Here is a 27,754-nt window from a genome sequence, read left to right on the forward strand (position 1 = left end):
CAACAAGGAAGTATTACCTAAAGGACCTTTCTAGACATTTAGTTTCGAATTGAGACAATGCAGATTGTGCGATTGGGAGTTCTTATTTTCTTCTGTAAGGTATGATTTTATTCAGGGCACTTTCCAAAAACTTTGGATCTCTTTAGTGTTTGATTGTACTCATCATGTTCAGAGAATTGTTTTATTTTTTGAGAATCTGATTTTATTTGACATTATTAATGTGTGTTTTTTAAGAGGTTTAATGAAGTTGAGAGCTAGTAGTTGAATGCATTTTGTGCCAAAGCAATGATAAATGATCCACAGTTTAGCTCACATGGACTGCTGTTGTGCTGGAAATACCTTCAATTTTAAGTGTATATGTGTTACATAAAGAGATTGCTTCAATTTAGGTCATCTTGTGTGGATTTGCGGAGGAGTCTTCATGTTCTCCAGGCTTTGAGTCGGAGTTGCTGGTTTTTAAAGTGCACAGAGATGACCTTCACCAAGGAAAAAGACTAGGAAGAGGTAAGCTGATCTCTTTACACAAAACACTGAAGCATCTGAAAATAATAAAATATTTTTAGTATTTGGCTAAATAATCTCTCTATGAAATCTTTTTAACCATCGTTTAACTGAGGACTATAAAAAAATTGTAGCTCACAAATACTGTAAGTGTTGATTAATGATGTATGCTATCTGTAGACGCGTTTCCATTACAGATTTGCGCAAAACTTTTGCGATTTTTTTTTTCTTCTAAATGTCAACAAAAAACTATTGCGAAATGACGGTGTTTCCATTAAATGATGTTATGCGACTAAAACTTAAAAAACTAAAAAGAAAAACTAAAAGTAAAATCATTCCAAAAAACATTGTAACGGATGTTGGTAGTTTTATGTACTATATCCCAGCCACTGCACTGGCCATTATTATTAATCGAAGGAGATGTATGTGTGTTTTCCAAGCATTAATGGTAAGGAATGACCCTTTTATTATTGTGATAAACAATATTTTTTTTTACCATTATACTTGTGAGCAGCACATTTCTCCCTCAAAAAATGTTTCTCCCTCATTTCTGCTTCAAGGTCTTAATTGTGCCATTTATTTGAGGTTTAGAATCCACTATTCTTTTGTCTTGTATGAATTTAATAAAGAACTCTGTCTCGAATTCTGTCCAAACATACCACGTCATCTACGTCAGGTGACCTGTAAATGAGCAAAAACTGTTTCCATTGCAGTTTTACGAAATATTTCTTTTTCAAATTGCCTGAAAAAACTCCTCATGCGAGCATAAAAACTTTTTTGCGATAAATGGGTGTTTTTGCGAAATAGACGTGTTTCCATTGGGCGTATTTTCAATTCGCAATTTCAATTTACGCAATTTGAAGGGTAATGGAAACGCAACTAATGTCTCATCAGTAGCTGATGCTATGAAAACAGCCTGCATGTGCGACGATTGTCTGAAGTCTGTATAGAGTCACACCAATTCATTGGCTGATGGTGCTAACACCATTCTCCGAGGGTCATCACCCGTGCCTCAACAGGACATGCCATTGCTCTTCAATTGCTTCTTATTCTGGAAGCAATTTATCTGTCCATATTTTGTTAGAATTTCCAGCGACATAGTATTCTCATAGTTTTCTCATTTTCTCAGTTTTTTCATAAAGTTTATCTGTGAGGACACACATGAAAAAAGTGTAATTGTGCTTGAGAATCTGTCATGCTTGTGAGCCGATCCCTCTTCAGCTCTCATCAGCACCCATGAGGGGAGCAGAGAATTTGGCAGAACATTTGGCAGAGGTGGATCTGATCGCTTTGAGCGAGACAGCCCAGTGCACCCCTTGTTCACTCTGCCTCTTCCATTGCCTCTGGGCATAGATGCTTTGGCTCATGCGTGGCCAATGGGCAATTTTTCTGTCAGTTCTTTTGAAAGTGCTGGAGAATAGAGTGCATCTTCTGCTGGTGGCTCTTTTTTGGTTCAGATAGGGTTCTCAGATCTGGCGTCTTTCCTGGAAGACCTTCCTTGGGAGATGCCAAACAGAGCTGATTTACTCTCCCAGGCTCGGGGTCTGTCTGATTAAATTTGTTGGAGATCACAAAGACCATTTTGAATGTAAGATTCCCCTCTACGAGGAGGTTCTACGTTAGGTGGCTATTTGCAGTGTGGTCCAGAGAGCACAATCTGAATCTGGTTCAGTGCCCTTCTGGGCCGGCTGATGCAATTACCTTGCAGCCTATGAAGGAGTGAGCCAACTCTCAGAGTTCATCAAAATATCTTAATTTGTGTTCCGAAGATGAATGAAAGTCTTAAGGGATTGGAACAACATGAGGAAGAGTAATTACTGACAGAATTTTCATTTTTGGGTGAACTAACCCTTTAAGAGGTTCTGCAAAGAATAATTGGAGAAACAGCCCAAAAATAGGTGTGCCAAGCTTGTAACATCATACTCAAAAACACTTCAGGCTGTAATCGGTGCCAAAGGTGCATCAGCAAAGTATTGAGCAAAGGCTGTGAATACTTATGTACATGTGATTTTTTTCGTTTTTATTTTTATTTTTAACAAATTTGCAAAGATTTCAAACAAACTTCTTTCATGATGTCATAATAGGGTATTGTTTGTAGAATTTTGAGGAAAATAATTAATTTAATCCATTTTGGAATAAGGCTGTAACATAACAAAATGTGGAAAAAGTGAAGCGCTGTGAATACTTTCAGGATGCACTGTACCTTCCATCTCCATGAGGAGAATATGCTGGAAGGAACACCATTCTGAAATGTGGGTGATGCTCAGACCACTCTTGCACTTGTGCTGAATGGTGAAATTGGAAATTGTCCCAAATAACTACACAATTTCCCTCAGTTCTGTCAGGACCACTACCGTCAAATATGATTGACAATTAGCATACAGTTTGGATTGGCGGAATGGTTCCGTTCTGGGCGAGAACTCCCTGCGCATCCATGCAGCCTAGCATGGATAAGAGCAGGGAGAGCAGCAATAATCCCTCTTAGGGTAAACAGAACAGAACCAACATGAAAATTTGCAAATATATTTAATTCAAGATTTAAAGTACAACATTATTCGATAATTATTCTGATTCAAGGGGAATCAGAATGTCAAATCCTGACTGGGCGAGAGGAGGAGCTGGGGATGGAGGAGGGTAATTGCTCCTGAGAAACGCGATAGTTGCTGATAATACTGAAGGAGCTTATATATGTATACGGTGATAGGTGTCGTATCCCTATAGATAGATGTGGATCAGCTGAGGGTCAGCTGATGTGAGCTTGACTAACGTGACCTGCCAGAACTAACGCTATGCTTGATTTTGCTCCTTATCACCCTGAGGAATGTGGATTTCATTGAGGGAGTTAAAAAAAAAATTAGAAGCCTTTCTGTGTTGTGCAGACGCAAAACAGTAGGTGCGTTTCCATTACAAATTTGCGCAAAACTCTTGTGATTTTTTTTTTCTTTTTTTTTTCTTTTTTTTCTAAATGTTGACAAAAAACTATTGTGAAATATCAGCGTTTCCATTAACCGATATTGTGGAAGTTTTTCATGTACATTTGAGGCAGTGATATGTATAATAAAATGCTTGAAAATTATCACCTTTGATGACAATTTGTCAGGCAGACAGACATTTTTTTGTCTTTTGGGGTATGTTGAGGGTGATATTTGACAGCAAAAAGGCAGCAATCCCCAGAATCTTTTTGTGCTAGTTTCCCCTATGTGTCAGGATACACCATGCAAAATTTTAGGGTTATATGACCATTTATGTAGCTGCAGTACCTTATTATTCACAATTACATCATTCCGCCAAAAAAATTTCCCAAAAAGGGTGTTTTTTGGCCCCTGAGACCAAACGGGGCCGAGTTGGGGGTGGTCATTATTAACTTGTGATGGCCCAAGGTATAAGATAATAAGAAATAATAGTGAAAAAAAGGTAGCAAAAACATCCTGAGGAGTGGACCTGGCTCCCGGCCTATTTTGGAATAAGGCTGTAACATAACAAAATGTGGAAAAAGTGAAGCGCTTGAATACTTTCAGAATGCACTGTACTTTATAAGATAAGATAAGAGATAAGATATAGTTTATTGTCAGTTTTACAGACACAACACAAAATACAAATACAGAGAATAAACGTCTCTCAACACATCCTCTCACAAAACATGCTCTCATATACATTAGACAGGTACGTATATAGTAGGCACATTTACGCCTTTCATTGGCAGTTTTAAAAATTACAACCGTTATTAATTACAGCTCCCATATTGCACATTACCAATAGTATACATATTGCACAATGAGATAATGCACAACCCCCCTACCCTACAAAATGCACAACTGACATATTGCACAACCCCGATAATATACATATTGCACAAATGACATAATGCACAACCCCCCAATAGCCTACAAATTGCACAGAGGACACATTTCACATAACCTAAGCATTACTGTCATGAGCGCGAGAGAGAAGGCAAATGCAGGTAAAGGTATGTTTATTTAGAGATAAACAGAGAGGTCAGGTCCACACAAACACGACACACTGGGGCGGGAGAGTGACGGCGGGACTTCGACGGGCAACGGGGCTGGTGATGGGTGGTGGATGAAGCTAGAGTCAGAATCCAGAAGAGTGGCGAAGATCATCGGAGGTGAAGACACGACGAACAATCCAACAGGAACGAAGATCACAGGAGACAGCCAAAACGGGACAGGAACAAACACCGGTAACACCATAACGCTCTGACAACAGAAGACACCAATCACAGAGAATATATAAGTGAGTAGATTGGCATCAGCTGGCGCTGATGATCAGCGGTGATCGGAGGACACACCCACACTAATGATACACACAACTCAACAATCACACGAGACAAGGAAAAGGCAGTGAATTCATGAACCGTGACAGTACCCCCCTGTAAAGTAAAGTAAAGTAAAGTCTCTGTATTTACAGGCCGATAAATTTGGGAGCTAGTTTATTAGAAATGGAATGGAGTGGAATGTTCTTAGTTGAAAGCCACACTTTTTGACCAACGACGTATACGGGAGGCTTCGTCCGTTGGCGATCAGCCTTGGCCTTGGTGCGTGCCAGAGGTGGAAAGTCCAGGTTCAGAAAGTAAAAGTCCTCCACAGTATTTTGTTCCAATCACCTGGATTTGCTAATTAGCACAGTCTTTCAGCCAGGAGATACTAGCTAATTAGAACTAATTAATGAAATCAGCCGGCTAAGTTCATGGGTGGAATAAACATATGGCAGGACTTTTACTTTCTGACCCCTGGACTTTCCACCTCTGGTGCGTGCCCCCACCTGGAGCAGAGTCTCACAGGCTCTGGTCCATGTGCAGTGACACCTCTGGATGAAGGCGTGGGCGGAGGGGACCGCAACTTCGGATTCCAGGCTAGGAAAAACTGGTGGCTGATAACCTAAACTATAAAATGATAGTGATAAGTGATAAAATGTAGTGCAGTGTGGGACCAGTGTCTCGAAGGGACAGACAGCGGTTGGAGTAACCCATCCGGGGGTCGATTGGAAGTCTTACCAGTGGCACAAACCGAGCAAGCCAAGACAAAACTGCGAATGTCACAAGCCATTAGTGGCCACCAGAATCGTTGTCTGACCAAAAAACTGGTGCGATTAACTCCTGGATGACAAGCCACGTTAGAACAATGCCCCCACTGGATAACGTCAGACCATAATCCCTCTGGTACAAATAAATGGTTCGGTGGGCCACCGGCCGGAGTAGTTACCCCTTCTAAGGCCGTCTTGACCTTCGACTCGATCTCCCATGTGAGTGTGGAGACAAATAGGGTCTCAGGTAAAATGCACTCGGGAGTAGACGGGCATTCGGAATGGTCAAAAATACGCGATAAAGAATCGGGTTTGATGTTTTTGGAACCCAGGCGGTACGAGAGAGAAAAATCAAAACGACCGAAAAAAAGGGCCCACCGAGCCTGCCTGGAGTTGGGTCTTTTGGCTGTTCTGATATATTCCAAGTTCTTGTGATCAGTCCAGACGATAAAAGGTACCCCCGACCCTTCTAACCAATGGCGCCATTCTTCCAACGCTAACTTGACTGCTAACAACTCTCTGTTACCAATGTCATAGTTACGTTCGGCAGGAGATAAACGATGAGACAAAAATGCACACGGATGCATCTTGTCGTCTGTGGAAGAACGCTGGGAGAAAACTGCGCCTACCCCCACTTTTGACGCGCCGACCTCCACCACAAACTGACGTGAGGGATCAGGGGCTATAAAAATGGGAGCCGAAACGAAGCGACCTTTTAGTTTGGCGAATACAGCCTCCGCTGTATCGGACCACTTGAACGTAGTTCAAGGCGGTCAGAAGAGCAGCTAGTTGTCTGAAATTGCGAATGAAACGCCGATAGAAATTGGCGAACCACAGAAACCACTGTAGGGCCTTACGGGAATCTGGACTTGGCCAATCTACCACAGCCTTAACCTTGTCAGGATCCATACATACTCCCTCAGATGAGATGATGTATCCTAGAAAAGAAACAGACTGTGCATGAAAATCGCATTTCTCCACCTTGACAAAAAGCCCATTCTCTAGCAACCTCTGAAGTACTCGTCGGACGTGCGGCACGTATTCCTGGAGAGAAGATGAGAAAATCAATATGTCGTCCAGGTAGACATATATGAACTGATCTACCATATCTCGCAGCACGTCATTGACGAGTGCCTGGAAGACCGCTGGGGAGTTGGACAGACCGAAAGGCATGACCAAATATTCAAAGTGCCCCCTGGGGGTGTTAAAAGCGGTCTTCCATTCATCCCCCTTCCTAATGCGAACCAAATGATAGGCATTCCGTAAATCCAATTTTGTGAAGACTGATGCTCCCTGCAACCTCTGGAAGGCTGAAGACATCAGCGGCAAAGGATAAGTATTCTTTACTGTGATGTTGTTCAACCCCGGGTAATCAATACAAGGTCGCAGAGAACCATCCTTCTTACCCACAAAAAAGAACCCCGCCCCCACAGGTGAAGACGAAGGCCGTATGAACCCTGTTGCTAGAGAATCAGAAATATATCTCTCCATGGCCTCCCTCTCTGGAACAGAAAGCGAATATAACTTGCCTTTAGGTGGAGACTTACCTGGCAGTAAATCTATAGCACAGTCGTAGGGACGGTGCGGAGGGAGAGAAGCAGCATGGGACTTACTGAACACCTCCTTCAGTTAGGGCTGTAGTACTCGAGTCCGGTCTTGGACTCGAGTCCGGACTCGAGACCGCTTTTCTATGGTCTCGGACTTGTCTCGGACTCGCTGGTATTCGGACTCGGACTTGTCTCGGTCTCGGCCACTGGTCTTGCCAAATATGGCTTTTGGTCTCGACCGAGTCCAGGTTTCTTTATTATGTTCCCAGTAATCACACATACGTCGCCGCGATATTAAAACAATATATTATTGGAGGGAAAGTGAAACACTGGCCACCTAATAAGTATTTCGGCTCTTTTTTCGTGAGCCGGCTCGTTTCACTCAGCTCACTGAAAGAGCCGGCTCTTTTGACTCACAAACGGCTCTTTAAAAAATAAATGTTTAAATAAACTCGCTGAAAGTCCACCGCTAGTGCAACGTGAATATTCACATTTTTAATTGTCCATAACACCCTGAAAACTAGCCTGCTTGCCTTGCACATCTAATTAATGGGCAAAGTTTTCCGACTTTTTTTCTTACCTTTCTTTCTTTGCCTATTCCATGAGTGGTAGGCGCAATGACTGGCTGTTTTAAAATATAGCTAATATCGAAACAAAATAACCCAGCTCATAACTTGCAGGTTTGCTTAGTGGCAAACTTTTTTCATTTGATTGCTTCAGCCGCCACCCGCCACCTGCTTCAGACTGCTCATAAATTTTCTGGGGGGGCAGATGGTTTTTAACCCCCATAATCTTCATAGCTGTCTTTACCTGACGGGCAATCTGTGATTTTGACTGTACTGTCAGGTTACCATACCAGGCTGTAATACCGTATTTTAAAATACTCTCTGATATTGCATGATAGAACAACAACATACATTTTTGTTCCACTCCATACAATCTAAGTCTTCGTAAAAAATGCATCCTCTGTTAGAGTCTGGAACAGACAGTATTTACGTGGTCCTTCCAGGTCAGTGCATTATCAATATGTACACTAAGGTACTTGTAAGAGCTAACCTGAGTAATGGGTAAATTGTTGATCACTACAGGCACTACTGGTATTGCCTACGGCTTTTGGGTCAAACATCATCTCCTCAGTCTTGGTCACATTTAGCACAAGATAGTTGTTGTCGCACCACTGAACAAATTCCTCAATTTCTGTATGATACGCTGCTCTACTTCTATCTTTATGCATAAGGCAGAGGATTGCTGTATCATCAGAGAATTTAATAATATAATTGTCAGTATGGAGTCTAGTGCAGTTGTTAGTATACAATGTAAAAAGGGCTGGAGAGCTGACACAGCCCTGAGGGACACCAGTGCTGATTGGCCTAGGGCTCCTTAAGAGCATTATTCCCTCTAACCTGTTGAGTACAGTTTGTTAAAAAAGAAAAATACCAGTTGAGAATAAAAGAGTTAACATTCATATGTTTCAGTTTCTGGATGAGCATGTGAGGCTGCAGAGTATTAAAAGCTGAACTAAAATCAAGAAACAAAATAAGTGTGTAGGCCTTGGGGTCCTTGAGGTCCTCCCACTGACCAGATGTGAAATGCTGTTAATACCATCATCTGTGCCGCACCCCTGCCTGTAAGCAAACTGAAACAGATCTAAAAACACGCCAACATCTTGCTTAAGAAATTACACCATTATCCTCTCAAGACATTTCATGACAATAGAAGTCAGTGCCACAGGCCTGAAATCATTTTTCACCTTTGGGCATGGATTTTTAGGTACAGGTGTAATTACTGATTTTTTCCACAGGGTGGGTATGGGTGGGAAGTCATTCAGTTCATTAGCTTTTTGCAGGTCATCTGAAGTACTGATGCGTTTTTGAGCTGGCATCATATTCGTAATTACCGTCATCGTGCCCCATTGATTTTTTGAGTTCATTTCTGTAAAACTCTGTTCTATTAGTTCTTTTTGTCTCCTCCTGACTTTCCTAAGCAAATGATTAAGCTCTGTTTGCACAATTTTCAGTTGTGCTCTGTCCTGGTTCTTAAATGCCAATTTCTTGCGGTTGATGCAGTGTTTAACCTCCTTAGTTATATATGGCTTGTTGTTAGGATATACAGTTATTTCTTTTTGAGGTATGACATTATCCACACAGAATTTTATGTAATCCGTAACCATCTCTGCCGCTTTATCTATGTCCAGTTCATGAAAGATACTCCACTCTGTCGAGAGAAAACAGCCTTTAAGGGACTCTATGCTGTCACTCGTCCAGACCTTCACAGTCTTGGTGTATGGTTTACTGCTCTTGAGAACAGTTGGAATGTAGGAATGAGATGTACTACGTTAAGGTCTGAGTTTGACATCGGGGGTTTAGTCCTGCTCACGTAAGCATTTTTCCAGTAAGAGAAACAGAGGGCTGAGCATCATTAGCAGAATGAGCATCATTGGAAGAAGCAGACAGCATATTAGAAGAGGTAATGGAAGTAAAAGGAGATGGAAAGGTGTTTCCTGTAGGCTCCCCATCATGGGTACCTACAGTAAGAGGAAAATAACTTTGAGAGACGTCACCAGTGGAGGCTTGAGCCCTAGGCAAACCATGAGAAGCTTGAACTGCAGTGGAGCGACTATAAGGAGGATGGCTCGACAGGGTGAGCAATTGAAGGCAAGTGGGGACCAAAGCTTTGCCCTTGCTAATGGGAAGACGTACGGTGCCATAGGAAAGGCACATCTTCTCTATTGCTGGCATGAAATGATGTGAGCTCTGGAGACGTACATCCTGGCTGATGACAATCTGGCATTTCCCATTATTCTTGGTTTGGATTTCCTCTGCAAGACCTCTACCATCATCCATATGGGGGACCAAACGTATGGGGTGAAGGGGCCCAGGGGTTATACGTTTCATCCATTCCTGGCACCGCTTCATGAGAGTACGGGGTGTCAAGTCATTGATGCTCATTCTAATGCCAGTCTTTATGTAGCTATTCCTTCAGGAAGCGCTTTGATTCCATTTTCTTCACCTGGGGTGGTAGCTCTGTCTTTTCCTGATCAACCTCCGGAGATTCAACATCTGCTGCAGGCCTGGCCTGAGGTGTGTTCAGGGAAACTGGGGAAGACCACAGTGGAAGAACACAAGATCTTTGCAGTGGATGAGATTCCTGTCCGTTGCAAAGCCTATCGTGTATCCCCTTTTAAGCATCAGATCATTGTAGACCAGATAGAACAGATGCTCAAGGATGGCATTATTGAGCCCTCCCAGTCTGCCTGGGGTGCTCCAGTGGTTTTGGTCACCAAGCCTGATGGGTCGATAAGGTTTTGTGTTGATTTTCGACGCCTTAATGCCAAGACCCACCCAGACGCCTACCCCATGCCTCTCATACATGACCTTCTTGAGTCCATGCATGGGGCAGCTTTCTTCAGCACTTTAGATTTGAAATCAGGCTATTGGCAGGTTGCAGTGTCTGAAGAAAGTAAAGCAAAGACGGCCGTCATAACTCCAATGGGTCTCTACCAATTCAAGTGTATGCCTTTCGGACTAAAAAATGTTGGAGCCACGTTTCAAAGGTTGATGGAGAAGGTCCTGGGAGAGCTGAGGGGGAAAATATGCTGTGTTTACATTGATGATGTAATCGTGTTTTCGGCCACCCCCAAACAACATCTCAAGGATGTGAACGCCATCCTGGAAAAGCTCCATGAGGCCAAATTGACTCTCAACCTAAAAAAATGTCTCTTTTTCCGACGGGAGCTGAAATTCTTGGGCCATGTGGTATCCGAGATGGGTGTTCAGGTTGATCCAGAGAAGACCCTGGCGGTGACTTCCTATCCGATTCCCACCAATATTAAAGTAGGGCTTCACGGGATTCCTGTAAAATAACAAACGGGGCCATCGGAGTGCGCAGTAGCTGTTGGTGTACACAGTCAGTAATGTGTGCCACAGCATTTGCAGCGTTCCCGGTGGGAGGGACATACACACTGCAGAGGATGATGTTCCCAAACTCTCTGGGCAGATACAGGGGTCTTAGGCTCAAGTACATTAATTCAACGTAGGGATTACAAATACTTTTGCGCAGTATATGTTGCCTGCACCATTTATCATTAATAAAAACACAAATACCCCGCCTCTGTCTTTACCCGACGTCTCACTCCTATCGGAGTGAATGAAAGAGAAACCCTCCACCTCACACAGTGAGTCAGAAACATTGGGACACAGCCATGTCTCCGTGAACACCATTATAGATGACTCACGGTATTCGTAGCAGGCTGAAGCGTTAATCCGTAACTCGTCCATTGTCCTTTTCAAAGACCTCACGTTACTGAGGATCATGGAGGGCAGCGGCAACCTGTTGCCTCTCCTTCAGAGACATTGCCGGATACCTCCTCTTCTCCAAATTCATCTCCTCGGGGCAGAGGGTCGTATGTCCTCGATGAAGTCGGGCAGTGGATGGTCTCCCAGCAGCTCAACTCTGGTGTATGACAGCGCCAGATTGTTTCCTTTTGTTTGGCATGGCCGGAGGAGTTCCACAATAAAAAGTGCCAATAGAAGTTTTGCCAAAGTCGTCATTGTGTCGACTATACATATACACACTTCCACGGTTTTAAATGTCTAAAAAAAAAAAATGACAGTATTACTCTTAAAAACACAAAACAACATTAAAAAAGAAGAAAATCTGCAGCGTGAGACAAGAGTCCGGGTCGCAGCAGTACCGCGCCACTGGAAGTAATTTCTCCAGTTCCATGAGGAGAATATGCTGGAAGGAACAACATTCTGAAATGTGGGTGATACTCAAACCACTCTTGCACTTGTGCTGAATGGTGAAATTGGAAATTGTCCCAAACAACTACACAATTTCCCTCAATTTGCTCCTTATCACTCTGAGGAAAGTGGATTTCATTGAGGGAGTTTAAAAAAATTAGAAGCCTTTCTGTGTTGTGCAGACCCAAGACAGTGTTGTGTGCCACAACACCAGGAGATTGCAGAAGTTGTTGTCCAGGGACATTGACTGTGGCACAATGTTTTTATTGGGATGGGCTCTCTCTCCAGCTTCTCTCAAGGAAAGACCATATTATAAATGATAATTTATGACATGGTCAATTAGTGTGGCTCTGATTTAATATGAAACCCGTCTGTTCCCTATCCTTCTACCTCTCCTCCCTTGTCTTACACCTTGCTCCTCCCTTCCCCTCTGTCCATGTCTTATTATATTTGCTTATCTTGCTCTTTCCACTAATACCATTGCCTTCCACTCTGAACACAGACATGTGTAAAATCTATTGAGAAATGTTTTAATAATTATAAGTAAATAATACATAAAAAGATTAGCATGTAGCCTTAAAACTCAGGGAACCAGGTTTTCATGTGACAAGATGTTTTAATGAGCCAATTGAATCTCTTTTTCTGACAGTCATTTTTAATGCATGCGATGGAAGAACAAGAACGCTCTTCCAGTCCTCTGACAAGGGTTTTGATGTGAACACGGATGGGACTGTAACGCTGAAGAGACAAGTGACTCTTCATGAAGGCCACAAGGTGTTTTCTGTGGACGCTTGGGACTCCAGTGGCAAGAAGCACACGGTATCTGTCAGAGTTGAGCGCGTCCATCATCATCATGAGGACCATCACATGGACACGGACATGAACATCTCCTCTCCACAGGTACAAACAAGTTCCTACAAGAAACTGCTGTCAGTACAGTACAAGCCTGACCTCTATTGGACACTTCAGTTTTTATGTGTGGTTTATGGTTCTGTAAATGCACAATTACATTTCTGTACATGTTTAGGACTTAGAATTATTGGAGGCCTGTGTTAAATTGATGATGTTTCCAATCCCTGCTGATGAATATAATTTGTCTCAGCTCTCTCTGATCAGTCTCAAATACAAAATTCAGATGTTTTATTTATGCAGAGCTAAAGCCTAAAATATTGTACTTAAAATAAAATAATCTGTTTTATATTGTACTCCATTTATTATAAGGAAATAATGTTCAGCCAGAGACGAAGTGAAGAGGTCTCGAATAACCCTAAATTGGTTTATTGAAAAGGGACCCAACAATTTTACCCTCTTCATATATTAATACTGTTACAGACTGATTTGAATAATACAGTCAGTAGCTGTAGTAAACATTATCCATTATTTAACTGTAAACAAAAATGTTTTGTTGCTCAGTGTATTTTACTAACTTTTTCAGATGGAATCTCCCTCTGACGATCTGGTTCTGATGTTTTCAAAGTCTTCAACGGGTCTGAAGAGAGCAAAGAGAGGTTGGGTTATTCCTCCATTCACTCTATATGAGGATAGCAGTGGTCCTTTCCCAGAGAAACTGGTCCAGGTGAGAGAAAGTCATGAAGGGAAAGTTCAAAATTAGATGAACGAGAAAGAGTTTTGTCTGTTATCGACATCTTTTGTTATTGCTTCTTATTAACATATTCTGAATATACATAGAATATCTTATTAGAATATACATATTCAGTTTTTTTCTGTATTTAGATAAAGTCGGACTTTTCTAAGGAATCTCAGATGGAATACAGGATCACAGGTGAAGGAGCGGATCTGGACCCTAAGGGGACTTTTACTATAGAAAGATTATCAGGGAATCTGTATGTGACTCGACCACTCGACAGAGAAAAAAAAGCTTCATACAGAGTAAGTTGATTTTTTTTTAATATTCTCTAATCAGCTTTTAGTTCTTAGTGTTTTTTAGCGTTGGATTTTCTGATCATTCTTAATTATATGAAACCTGTCACCAGTTAATCAGATTAAACGTTTTCTTTTCATGTGTTTGCTGACAGCATGAATTTTTTTTTTGTATATCTACTAAAAATAAGTCAGTTTTCTTCAACTGCACTTGCATATTGACTTCTCAAAGCTAACAGACAATAGACTTAAAGATATCACTCTTAATTTATTTGTTTTTTTCAAACAACCTCAGATATTTGTCTCTTAACATGCCTGTATCTCTTCTCCTGTCTTTAGCTTGTAGCTCATGCGACTAGAGTTGATGTGAATATTGTAGAAGCACCAATGGAAATTATTGTATATGTGATTGACCAAAATGATAATAAGCCTATATTTACTCAAAATCAATTCAATGGAAATGTTCCTGAAGCTTCTGATATAGGTAGGTGTATGATGCAGTTTCTCAGTGAAATGTTTTTTTGTGTGTGTGTTTTTTTTTTTTTTTCAAATGCCTCTTCAGTTTCACCGAATCAGTCTTTCTTCTTCTCTCATTGAAGGTCATGAGTTTATGACAGTCACAGCCACTGATGCAGATGATCCAAATACTAACAATGGTATTATCAGTTACACAATCGTCAAGCAAGATCCAGAATTGCCAAAACCAAACCTGTTTACAATCAACTCTGTTACTGGAGGAATTCGTGTGAATGCTTTAGGCTTGGACAAAGAGGTGAGAAATGATGAATGGATCTCACATTAGTGAAGAATAATTTCATGTAAACAAACTCACCTGAAAACATCTTTCTTTTCAGACATATTCCAGATATACTGTGTTAATTACGGCTACTGACATGAAGGGAAACGGTTATTCAACCACTGGCACAGCTGTTATTACTGTGACTGACAGCAATGATAACACACCTCAGTTTGACCAAACCACTGTAATATATTTTAAAAAATTCAGAATATTATAATTATAAGTGTTTATAAGTGTTACAACTTTATTAATACTTATGTACGCCATACATCTCTTTGTTTTAGCACACTGTATCTGTCCCAGAGAATAAAGTAGGGGCTGAAGTGGCCAGACTTGCAGTTACTGATGGAGATGAACCTGGATCTCCTGCCTGGTCAACCAAATATAAGATTATTAGCGGTGACAAGAGTGGGTTTTTCAGTGTCAGTACTGGACCCAGCCAGCTAGAGGGCATCATCACCACTGTAAAGGTACTGTGTGTTGCTCATGTGTTTCCACAATGGTTGTGATGATTACCTTTAATAAAAGACACTTTCTTTTCCATTCAGCCCCTGGACTTTGAGAAGAACAAGCAATTCATTCTGACTGTGATTGTTGAGAACGATGATCCATTTGTCGGTTCTTTGGCCACTTCCACTGCCACAGTCACTGTGAATGTAGAAGATGTTAATGATTCTCCGGAGTTTAATCCAAAGGAGAAGGTTATCTTCAAACCTGAAGATTCACCAGTTGATAGTGTATTAGTTACTTATAAAGCCACTGATCCAGACACTGGAAAAGCACAGAAGATAACGTAAGAAATTTTGCATATCATTTTCCCCTCTCAGACAATCAACCCACCAAAATATCATTATTTCATTTGAAAATTCTGACTGATTTCTGTAGAGATTCAGATCTTGTAGAACAATAAAAAGTCCATCAGTGGAAGACTATGGGATTTTTAAGGCAAGGCAAGTTGACTTTTAAAGACCTATCAAGGCCTATTTCTTTTCCAATGTCAAATCTCTCATACACAGAATTTAAATCATATCATGCCTGTATATCCTTTGAACTTCAAATGTTTTTAAACCACCAGGCAAGTCTTAAGTTGTTCTTGCTGAACATTTCTAGTTTTAACCTGTATGTTTGGTTCCTTCCAGGTATAAAATTGCCACTGATCCTGCCGGCTGGCTGAGTGTTACTCCAGACACTGGAGTTATTAAAGTCAGGAGCCCTATGGATAGAGAATCTACCCATGTCAAAGATGGCAAATACAGAGCTGTCATTTTGGCGTTGGATAATGATGGTAATTTGTGTTTCCTTTTTTAAGAGGAGAATTATTGCTGGCCTTTTTCTAAAGTCTGTGCTTGTGTGCAGGTGAAGCTCCAGCAACTGGCACAGGAACCCTGGTAATTGAATTGGAGGATGTAAATGACAGCCCTCCTGTCATCGGTGAAAGGAATATAAGAATATGCAATCGTGGTTCAGCCCCAGTGCTTCTCTCTATAACGGACAAAGATGGACCTCCTTTTGCTGGTCCCTTTACAGCTGAGCCCTACGGAGAAAGCAGTAAAAATTGGTCCACCTTGATGAATGGCACATGTGAGCAATTACTAATGTTTTAAAGAAATTAATCTCATTCTTTCATGTTACACATTGAAATATCTGTCTGTCTTGGTATACATGTCTAATTATCATAATGTTCCCATTTTAGCAACCGGTGTCTTTCTGACGCCAAAGTTTGCATTGGAGCAGGGAGAGTACAATGTTGTCCTGAAAGCTTTTGATCAGGGTGGGTTGGATCAGGAAAACACCATTCAAGCAACTGTGTGTGACTGTGAAGGAGAAGAAGTGCAATGTACTAACAAACAGATAGCAGGAATGCCACTATCTGGAGTTCTGGGAATCCTGGGAGGAATCTTGCTTCTGCTATGTATGTAATTTCTCCCATGCATTTATTTGTGTCCATGTAGTTGGTCTTCCAAGCGTTGTATGCATACAGAAAGTTCAGTGTTTCCCACAGGATAGAATGTTGTACATTTCAAAGAGAAATTCATCAATCTGATCACTTTGAGATTTCAAAATCAGGACCTCCAACCCATATTCAGTGTGCAGATTGAACAAAGAAAAAGTTCAATAGTGCAAAACACATTTAAATACATTTTGTCATTATTAGAAGTTAAAATATATTTAATGGCCGCCACAGTCTAGTCAACGTATGGGAAACACTGTACGTTATACTGCAGAAAAGGAGTCTCATTGCTAGCAATTTTTTCCAAACATATTTACTCTTTGAATTGAACTCCTATAAGATCAATAGCAATTTTCCTTGACCTCTTTAGAGTCCCTATTCAATCTTTCTTGGCTCATTATTACTGCTGAATTCTTTGTTTGCTGTGTTAAGTTGTGCTTCTTTTACCACAGTGCTCGCTCTTCTTCTGCTCTTGTTCATGAGGAGGAAAAGTAGTAGGAATGCCACTATCTGGAGTTCTGGGAATCCTGGGAGGAATTGTACAATGTAGTGACCGTGACAACGCTTCTTGCCTAGCAAGCAATACATTCTGTCTATTGCTAGCATCACTCATATTGTGTTTGTCTTTTACATCTTTATAATTCATTAATAATTTATTCATAATTCATTTTTACATTTGCTGACCATTATTTTACATTATCATACATCTATGTAATCTTAACGTTGCTGTAATCATTGTTATCTAAAGGATAATGTACAGCCATATAGTTTATTATATATATATTTTTTTTATTTTTTTTATTTTCACAATTGGTTTTCACATTATAACAACTTACAACAGATCATCATAAATGTACTGTTTTTAAACATTTCACAATATTTTCTGTTGACTTATTACAAGATCCAAAATTTCAATGTAACTTTTTAACTCTTTTTTTTTTTCATAAGTCTATTCGGTAACAATTTATTTTGATAGTCCGTTCGTTGAGACTTTACTAGTTATTAGTAGCCATTCAGTAGCTTGTCAACAGTGCATCAGTTGGCATTCAACAACACTGTTTCAACTGACAAGTAACATACATTCAACTGACTGCCTATAGACTATAAGGTACAATTCAAGTGTTAATCTACAGATTTTACGAAAAAGTGCCTGTTGACTGTCAATGTTATTTTGCAACAGGTTATTAACCAATTGGCGACTAACTTTCAATTGTCAACTAACTTTCTGTAGATTGAGTACCAACAACTCAAGATCAATCTGTCAATTAAAAGTCAACAGTCATGTCAGCATATGAAGTATATGATACTGTATATCCTACTCAAGGGGTCTCATATGCATCAAATTAATTATTATTTTAGCTGATTTAAAACTGTTTTTAAAAAATTGTTAACCATTTGTAGATAATCTGTTGATAGTCAACTAAAGATTATATCTGTTGCTTGTCAACAAATAAATTGTTTATGATCAGTAGACTATTAATAGACATTATCCACTAAGTGTTAGTAGATAAATTTTAGGACTATCTAATCAAAGTGAAAAACAGTTTATATCAGTAGAAAGTCTATAACCTATCAACAGATTGAAAACGTATGATACAGACATGTCAACGTAGAATTATTACGAATTCACAGCTACAAAACGTTTGCGAATCATAAAGATCTGTATCATTTCCCTTATACTGTTTTATAGATAAATGTAAGTTCCCTTAACCCTACTCCCAAACCTAAATATAAATTACTCATTTTATACAGAATATAAAAAGAATAAAACACTTTATGGACAGAGATGTGTAGGGAAATGCCAGTTTTATTAATAGCATTAAAATATATTTTGAGCCACTAACATTAATCCTACTCCTGCCCCTAAACCTACCCATAACCATTTCTTAAAGGGGCATTCCACCCATTTGAACATTGTTTTTTATTTAAAGTGGGTCATATATGTAGTCGAAATGTAAAATAAATTTTGAATTTGGTGCCTTCGTGACCGAGGAAAGACAAAAAATAACTTCAGGACGCATTTGTATGAAAGACAACAACTCCCACAATGCACCACATTGCACAGCTCCACAAGCCACTCCCACTAATCCAGAAAGCGAAATCACTCTTCCGTCTACAAGGCTAGCTACCACCAGAGCTTGAAATTCATTTCACACAAAATGTCTAGTTAGTTGGCGAACTCATTAGTGCATTACTCCTCGTTTGTATTTCTTTCGAAAAGGTGAATTATTGCATGGTACCTGGATGTTCAGTCAGAACATATGCGGTGCGAAACTAGGATAGTTCTCAACACAAACGTCCGTGTCCTCGTCTGATTCAGAGATTTCGTCCAGGAGAAATTGTCATCGTTGAAATTCTTTGCCGCAGACGGACTCTATCTCTGTGTTCGTAGTTGCATAGTGAGATCACCGGCGCCACCAGTCCGCCCTAACTCGAGCCAGTCCGGGCTCCTCGTCCGCGGCAGGCAGGTCTTCTGCCTCGGCTGCTCTTCGCTATAATGCGGCTTGTAAAGGTAGCCACAAACACCTGATTCAAGCATCAGACTTCCGAAATCCTCTTCTTCTATATCATATTGAGCACTCTCCTCCGCTATTGTCATAACTTTACATCTGTCTCCACAGTGCCTGTTAGCTTAGCTTCAAACAAGATGGAGGATATTGCTTTCAGTTTCAGAGAGTAAAGTCCCACCCACTGATCTGTGATAGGTCTGTAGCGTGAGCGGGTCCCGCCCCCTGGGAAAGATGAGGAACGAGTGTCTGTAGTCTCAACAGAAATCCCCCCCTCTTACACTTCCTCCTACAATGACGCAAAATGACGATTTTTGCGTCATTGTAGGAGGAAGTGTAAGAGGTAAATAACGGATTTCTCCCGTCTCAGGGGAAAATGAGAGAGTGTTGCACGACCATTCAACAGTATGACTGGGTTTCTAACAATGCAAAGCTTAATGCAAATGGGTGGAGTGTCCCTTTAAAACTATGCAGGCTAAAATTATGAAGAAAAACAACAGATGTGTAATCATAATAATTTATTGCGAAAATGTAAATTGGTACCAAAAGTCGCTCAAATGACGATGTGTTGCAGTCCTCTCTGGCAGTATATAATAGTTTTGTATAAGGGACAGAGCAGAATTTAAGTTATTAATCCATGAAAATGTTAACCCCGCTTCCCTCTGCGTGAAGACGGCGCGCGCGCACGCGCTTCTGCATTTCAATGTTGTTTCAACTGAAACACGGCATGCTGCAATCTGTGACGAAGCAGGCGAGAGCCAATGAGCGTTTGATATCACTGCCGTAAAACATGTCGTAACGCTTCTTGAGGGCGCAATTTTTGAATTTAAATTCATCACGAGCGCGGGATTTGACATTTACGGTCGCTGCTGAGAATGGAGATGGAGATCGCTGGATGTGGATGAAGGGCTGAATTTGGATCTGTTTCTTGCTTGCGTATGGATTATAAAGATTTGGATTACATCTAACGTTATGTTAGCTAATAAAGATTATGTATTTTGTTAATTTATATTGTGTTTTGGTGTATTATGGTTCTATAGGAGAAAACGCCTTTTGTGTCTCACCGTAACGTTAAATAAACTAAATGTTACAAAATGGTTAAACGATTAAAGAAGGTATTGTTAAGGGTTTAAACTATAGTCTTGTCTGTTAATCCTCCGAAGCGAGTTTGCAGCAGGAACAGAGATTATTTCTTAAATGAGTAACTGTTATAACGTTAAACTGCATTTAATAAATGCGATTTTCTGTAAAACTTACTGTCATGAAAGGCTAAATGTATTAATTAATAATTATTGTTATTTGTTGTTTATAACTTTTGATCTTGGCCTCGGGCATTTGAAATGATGTAGACTATTGAGAGTTTTCTCATTTGGAATGATTTTTTTTCACATAATCAGATGGTTCAAATGTGATCGTGATATCCTAGTAAATAATGGGTTGTATTATTATTATTATTTTTTTTTTAATTTAATAAAAGTGTTTTTTTTTTCTCTGATGTGCTGGCCATAGTGTTTGTTCTACTTCAGTCAGGTTAGGTATGCAATCTGTTGATAGGTTATAGACTTTCTACTGATATCAACTGTCTTTCACTTTAATTAGATAGTCCTAAAAGATATCTACTAACACTTAGTGGATAATGTCTATTAATAGTCAACTGATCATAAACAATATATTAATCTGTTGATAGGTTATAGACTTTCTACTGATATAAACTCTTTTTCACTTTAATTAGATAGTCCTAAAATATATCTACTAATGCTTAGTTGTGAATGTCTATTAATAGTCTACTGATCATAAACAATTTCTTTGTTGACAAGCAACAAATAAGCAACTACATGTAATCTTTAGTTGACTATCAACAGATTATCTACAAATGGTTAAAACATTTTTTTAACAGTTTTAAATTAGCTAAAATAATTATTAATTTGATGCACATGAGACCCCTTGAGTAGGATATACAGTATCATATACTTCATATGCTGACATGACTGTTGACTTTTAACTGACAGATTGATCTTGAGTTGTTGGTACTCAATCTACAGAAAGTTAGTTGAAAATTTAAAGTTAGTCGTCAATTGGTTAATAACCTGTTGCAAAATAACATTGACAGTCAACAGGCACTTTTTCGTAAAATCTGTAGATTAACACTTGAATTGTACCTTATAGTCTATAGGCAGTCAGTTGAATGTATGTTACTTGTCAGTTGAAACAGTGTTGTTGAATGCCAACTGATGCACTGTTGACAAGCTACTGAATGGCTACTAATAACTAGTAAAGTCTCAACAAACGGACTATCAAAATAAAGTGTTACCGTTTATTCTTTATTTACCTTTCTTATAAAGCAATAACCTTTCATAAGTTGTGATGTTATGAACATTAAACTTTATCATTTACATCTGTTTTTGTTTATTTGAATACATCTATCAATTAATCCAACAGATTGAATGTTTAATCATAGAATGTTGAATCAGTGATTTGTTTAGTACATCTATACTGAAAATATAGATTTTATAGAACTGATTTGCAATTTCCAAAACAGATAACCAAATATAATAAATCTTTGTTAGAGTTTAAGCAATTTGGTAATTACACCAATGTTCAAAGTGTGTGTGTGTGCGCGTGTGTCTGTGCGTGCGTGTGTGTGTGTGTGTGTGTGTGTGTGTGTGTGTGTGTGTTTCACAAAAAATCACAGTAACTTCAAATGTCCTGTAGAAAATCACAGTAACCAATTATGGACTATATAGAGAAGGAAAACACAGTACACTTGCCAATTGCAGCACTTAAACTGACCCAGTTGTAATTTAATTATTATTATTTTTACTGTGAATAGAGAATACAGGACACTAATGTATTCTTTAATAAAACTTAAAGATGTCAAAAATCACCAGAAGTTCACAGAGGGTGTTCAACACAGCAATATGTGATGAAACTTCCAATAAAATTAACCATTGTTACGGGATTCTCCCGTGGCCTCATGGGACAGTAAAGTGTCCATCGTATACACACTTTGGACATACATCTTTTGTCACTGTTTTTCACCTACTATATATTATGGAAGTATGCCATTTCTGCTGCAGCCAAAGTCAACAAATAATGACAGGGAAAATATGAACAGAACCAAATCAAAACAGAATATACACGTTGCAATTATCTGATTGATGCTTTCATTTCATTTTTTTTAAATCAGTTTTTTTTTTTTTGTTATTTAAACGTGTTATTTAGAGTTTTTTGTTTTGTTTTTCCACATTTTTCTGTTGTAGAACATGGACATGAACAACAGTACCAGCCAAAAGTTTGAACCAACCCTCAACATTCACTTGAATGAGAAAGTGTGTTCAACTTGTGACTGGTACTTTATATCATGACCACATAGTGGCGATTATATTTATGTTTTTGTAAAATCAAGAATAACTGTCTGAATACCTGCAGTGACTAGCTTCAGTATTGCTGTAAAGCTGCAATACTGCATTGCATGAGGCAAATTGACCCATACTTTCAAAAAATGTTAGTCAAAATTAATATCCTACTGGCCAAGCAAACTGATTCATCAGTCAGTATTTATGCCCCTACCAAAGCGCCACAGCTGCTGACCCCATCCAGTGCCCTGTGTAAACCTCCTACTCCCTTTTACGCAGTGCTTGAAGTGGGGAAAAAAAGGTGCCGGTACTCTCTTGCATTGGCAAATCATGACATTTGAAATTTCTACAGTGAAAAACAAAACTCGGAGATATTGCTGGTACAACAACAATTTATTGTTATTTATTAAAAACATAAATGTATTTAAACAAATATTGGGGGGGGGATTTTGTTAAAAAAAAATCTTGCAAAAAAAAAATCTCTAACTAAACTGAATTTTATTAGGTTTAGTGACAACATGTTACAATGTTTATATGGTACAATTTCTGGTAAGCTACGTTTTTTTTTTTATTGCTTGAAACAAATTTCACGATTTCAATTCAATTCTTGTGATTTGATTTAATATTAACTCATTTGGATAAATATTAGGTAGGCCTATACAAGATAGGCGTTAATTTTTCTCAAGAAAAAAAAAAAAATCTCATCTAATGCTGTAAACATACAGAGAGCCCTATCAGCTGGTAGTATTATTTAAGGTTAAAAATAACTCAAATTAAATATAATGCGTTTTTTATTTTAATAACAACTTTATTTAATGATATAAGTAAAAATATAATAAATATGTAATATAGTAGGCTACACATATTTAGCAAAATACTCTCTATAGCTCTTTTTTTCTAGCCAACTAACATGCTATAGATTATATTATGGTCATTAAAGGGATAGTTCGCCTAAAAATGAAAATTTTGTCATCATTTACTCACCCTCAAGTTGTTTCAAACCTGTATGAATTTCTTTTTTCTGCTGAACAAAAAAGAATATATTTTGAAAAATGTAGGTAACCAGACAGTTGATGGACCCCATTGACTTCCATAGTATTTTTTTTTTTTCTACTATGGAAGTCAATGGGGTCCATCAACTGTTTGGTTACCGACATTTTTCAAAATATCTTCTTTTGTGTTCAGCAGAAAAAAGAAATTCATACAGGTTTGAAACAACTTGAGGGTGAGTAAATGATGGCAGAATTTTCATTTTTGGGCGAACTATCCCTTTAAATGGCTTTCCTGAGGTAAATGTTATATGACATAATTGTTCTCCAGCTGTTTTATTGACACTTTCCGCGGTTGAAAAGCACTGATTGATCGATATTATGTATGATGAATATACATTTCGGTAAGTTGTACTGTTTCTTTCAACATTGTTCATTCGTGTTTATTTACTATTAGCTAGAGATGATCGGTTCACGTGCCGCTAGGGATCTGTCGCGTCACATTTACAAACGCCAAAACGGTATTTATTGTTTGAATTTCGTAATAAAATTGACAGAATCTGAGAGCTGAGATTTTTTTTATATCATAACTAACCTGCTCTGTCTAGTCTGTCGGTCTCCATGTCCTCTTTGCTTCGCGATTTTTCTGTGCGTGAGAAAATGGATGTGTGGCGTGAGAGCGTGTGAAAAGTCAATTGCGTGAGTCTCACAGTGAATGCGTGAGAGCTGGCAGCTCTAGAACTCCTCCAAGTCTGCAAGTCCAAAAATACATTTATGGTGAGATTACTACATTTTATTTAATTAAACGCATTTATGGTGAGATAATGATTATTATATTTTCATGTCAATCTGTGCTCATTTTGACCACGAATCATGCGCTGTCACTTTAATTCAGCGTGTGCAGCACAGCAGAAATAGACTCGGTGTGGAAACGATCGCTGCACTGCTGTATACGCACCGCAACTAACGCATTGCATCCGCGTGCAGTGTGAAAGCTCTAATCTTTTAACATGGGTGCGGAAAAAGATACGCACCCCATACGCACTGCAAAAGGAGTATGTGTGAAACGGGCGTGACGCTGACGCTTTTTCTGTCAGTGGTAAGAGTACCGGCTAAATATGAGAAGTAGTGGTACGCAAGAAAAGGTTCAGGTACGTTTAAGAGTAAAATGTAGAAGTGCCGGTACTGCGTACCGGTGAGTACCGCCCCACTTTGAGCACTGCTTCTACCTGATGAGACAGGGCTTACACAGAGAAGTCCATCACTGCTGGTCCCAATCAGTGAGACTATTGGATAACACCGGGAAAGCGTGCCCTTTCCATTGGAAAGAAACGCTGCGGAAGCCACATCCTTCCCCGAAGGAGTCATGTGGAGATAACATATGGACTAACCTTGTGGAGTTTGCATATGGAATTACTGGGGTGATACCAATATACCAAATAGAAGGGTTCTCCCAATGGAAAGATACAGGCTTCCGTTTAGGAGCAACTGTGTGAAAAAAGCAACATATGGCATCCACGTAGGGTCACACATATGGCACCCAGCCTAGACCCGGTTCTCAAGGGTTCAGCTCCACGTCCGGCTGCCGAGGGTGATGGAGGACTCAACAGGTTGACATGGAGACATGAGCACAACTGTAGGCACAGCAAGCTGACAAGAGATGAGCCTCTCAGTGCTTCAGCCTCACTAGACACTAGAACACAGGAGGAAAACGGCTCTACACCTAGGCTATAGAACCTAGCGAACATGTTGGATGTTGCCCATCCCGCAGCTCTACAAATATCTGTTAGTGAGACCCCACGTGCCAGCGCCCAGGAGGATGCAACACTTGTTGAGTGAGCTCGCAACCTGAGTGGGCAAGGCACAGCTTGTGCTTGGTGAGGCAAAGCGATGGCATCCACTAACCAGTGGGTCAACCTCTGCTTGGAGACAGCCTTTCCCTTCTGCTGGACCCCGTAACAGACAAAGAGCTGAGGTCCTGAAGCTTTGAGTTCTGTCCACATACCGCCACAGAGCGTTGACGGGACAGAGCACAGCCAGGGCTGGGTCTGCCTCCTCTGAGGGCAGCACTTGCAGGTTCACCACCTGGTCCCTGAAGGGAGTGGTAGGAACTTTGGGCACATATCCAGGCCGGGGTCTTTAAGTCTGCTGATTCAAAAGGCTCGAAGGGCACATTCTGAAGTGCTTGAAGAACCAGAATTAGGTCCCAAGAGGTTATGGATGGAGGTCAAGGAGTATTTAACCGTCTCGCCCCCCTAAGGAACCTGACGACCAGGTCATGCTTCTCAACCAACTTACCTCCTATGGGGTGGTGATATGTGTAAATAGCGGCAGCATAAACTTTGAGGGTGGAGGGAGACAGCCTTCACTCCAACCTATGCTGAAGGCACTGACACTGATCGAACATCTTCAGGGGTCCACTTGGCGAGAGGAAAAGCACACGGCGAACAGGTTCCAGTTAAAGGCGTAAGCGTGTCTCGTAGATGGTACTCACACCAAAGTGATGGTGGTAAGTACCTCAGGGGTTATGTCACCTAGAACCTCCACTTCACATACAAGGACCAGACATGGAGTTTCCAGAGGTCTGGGCATGGGTGTCATAGAGTGCCCCGAGCATGAGTTCTGGGAACCAGGTCCGGTTTGGCCAATAGGACGCAACCAGCAAGACCTGCTCCTCATCCTCCCTGAAATAGCACAGTGTCTGTGCAAGTAGGCTTGCTGGGGGAAACGCATATTTGCGAAGGCCCCGGAGCCATCTGTGTGCCAGTGCATCGGTGCTGAGCATTCCCTTGGTTAGGGAGTACAGGTCTACCTGTGCGGCAACGAAAAGACACCAGATCAGTTGGACCATTAGGGGATGGAGTCACCACTCTCCTGGGAGCACAGCTCATGTTAGCTCGTCGGCCACATGGTTGAGCAGTTCGTGGAAGCCAGTGCTGAAACGGTCTTATATGAAGCAAGCCGAGCGGCGTTACAGCTGCTGCGGCTGCTACATGCCCCAGGAGCCTCTGAAAGAATTTCAGTGGGACCGCCATCCTGCCCTTGAACGTTTTCAAGCAGTTCAGCACCGACCGAGCATGTTCCTCTGTGAGGCGTGCTGACTGTCTGACCGAACCCAACTCCATACCGAGAAAAGAGATTCTCTGCATGGGGGAGAGTTTGCTCTTTTCCTAGGTGACCTGAAGCCCCAACTGGCTGACGTGACTGAGCACCAGGTCCCTGTGTTCCCACAACTGGTCACGAGACTGTGCTTGTATCAGCCAGTCGTTGAGATAGCTGAGAATGCGAACGGCGTGTTCCTTCATGGGAAAATCTTTTTCTTCAAGCCAATCTTGGGGATGGATGGGCTCGAGTGGAACCCTCCACCCTGTCCTGAGCGCTCGCGGCTGGACGATTGGTTTTTAGGTGCTGCGAGTGCTGACTCCCGTCAATGCCCGCCCCCAATAACTTTCTTCCCGGAAGTGCATGAGGAGGTCACAAGGTCCTGGAAGGCACCATTGTCTTCCCGCGATCGCTCGCCGACCATCTCCGCCTTTCCTCCCCTCGACGGGGCCGCTGCCAAAGGGCACACTGGGGTTCCCCCGGTGGAATGTTCTGTTGCGATGCAACTGTGTCCTCAGAGCGCTTCCACCCAGCCATCGGCACAGAACCCTCAGCCTGCTAAATGCCAGGCTAACCGGCGCCCCTGAGATTGGCTGCTCAGAGATGGCGATCAGTTCTTCACAGGAGATGGTAGCAGGGCCACTCCTTCCCCCAGTGGTGGGCCGGGGGAGAATCTTTTGTTCTCCTTTCCCCGCTGCTTGCCCCACGGCGGGCAGCACTACAATCTGGTTTAAGAAAGAACTGACACACCCATCTCTGAGCCACCAGAGGTCTCGGATGACAGTGCGCGCCACTCACGAGCCTCGCCACTCTCGTCCCCCTCTGTCGCCAGACCCCTGGCAGAGCAGACCGCCGTGGAACGCTGGTAATTTCCTGGCCTGACTGTGCCCCCACACCGGGACGCTTTACTTCCCATGTCCGGGCCGGTCATTCCACCTTGCTGCCCCATCGAGGGTACGTCAGTGGTTCGCATGACCCCGCTGGTACAGTTCTTGGGAGCTTGGCTAGAGGTTCCCAACCTGTCCTGCTGGGTTGCGAGAACCATCAGTCTCGGCTACGCAATTCAGTTCGCGCAGTCTTGTCCCCACTTCCGGGGAGTCCCTATAAAATAATAAAATAATAAAGGCTTTTTAACTTTTGCATCCTACTGAGTGCCTGGACCTGGATTCTTTATTAAGAACGTTTAACCCTTCCACAAGCACCAGAGGATACAAGGGATACCAGCAGCGCTCCAGTTCCCCTCTGTCTAACATATCTGCATGTTGCCAGTGTACTTCCTTATATACCCACGAGGTGGGGTGGAGTTACGCTATGCAAATTCCGCAGACCCATGGCA

The 27,754-nt window shown here is 41.0% G+C and overlaps 1 protein-coding gene across 1 annotated transcript; it reads left to right on the plus strand.

The window, feature by feature from the left end:
* On the plus strand, positions 1 to 27,005 carry LOC311079942 (B-cadherin-like; the record flags this gene model as incomplete). Its single annotated transcript, XM_084109668.1, has 14 exons — positions 1 to 99; positions 390 to 504; positions 12,483 to 12,733; positions 13,269 to 13,409; positions 13,568 to 13,723; positions 14,054 to 14,198; positions 14,314 to 14,486; positions 14,569 to 14,697; positions 14,798 to 14,983; positions 15,062 to 15,306; positions 15,653 to 15,798; positions 15,870 to 16,094; positions 16,207 to 16,425; positions 26,491 to 27,005. Exons 1-14 carry the CDS (start codon positions 58 to 60, stop codon positions 27,003 to 27,005), a joined length of 2,688 nt encoding a protein of 895 aa, XP_083965794.1. The 5' UTR covers positions 1 to 57.
* Positions 27,006 to 27,754: the final 749 nt, after the last annotated feature.

Source organism: Abramis brama, assembly GCF_963993115.1.
Source record: "Abramis brama genome assembly, chromosome: 3".
Classification (NCBI taxonomy): domain Eukaryota; kingdom Metazoa; phylum Chordata; class Actinopteri; order Cypriniformes; family Leuciscidae; genus Abramis; species Abramis brama.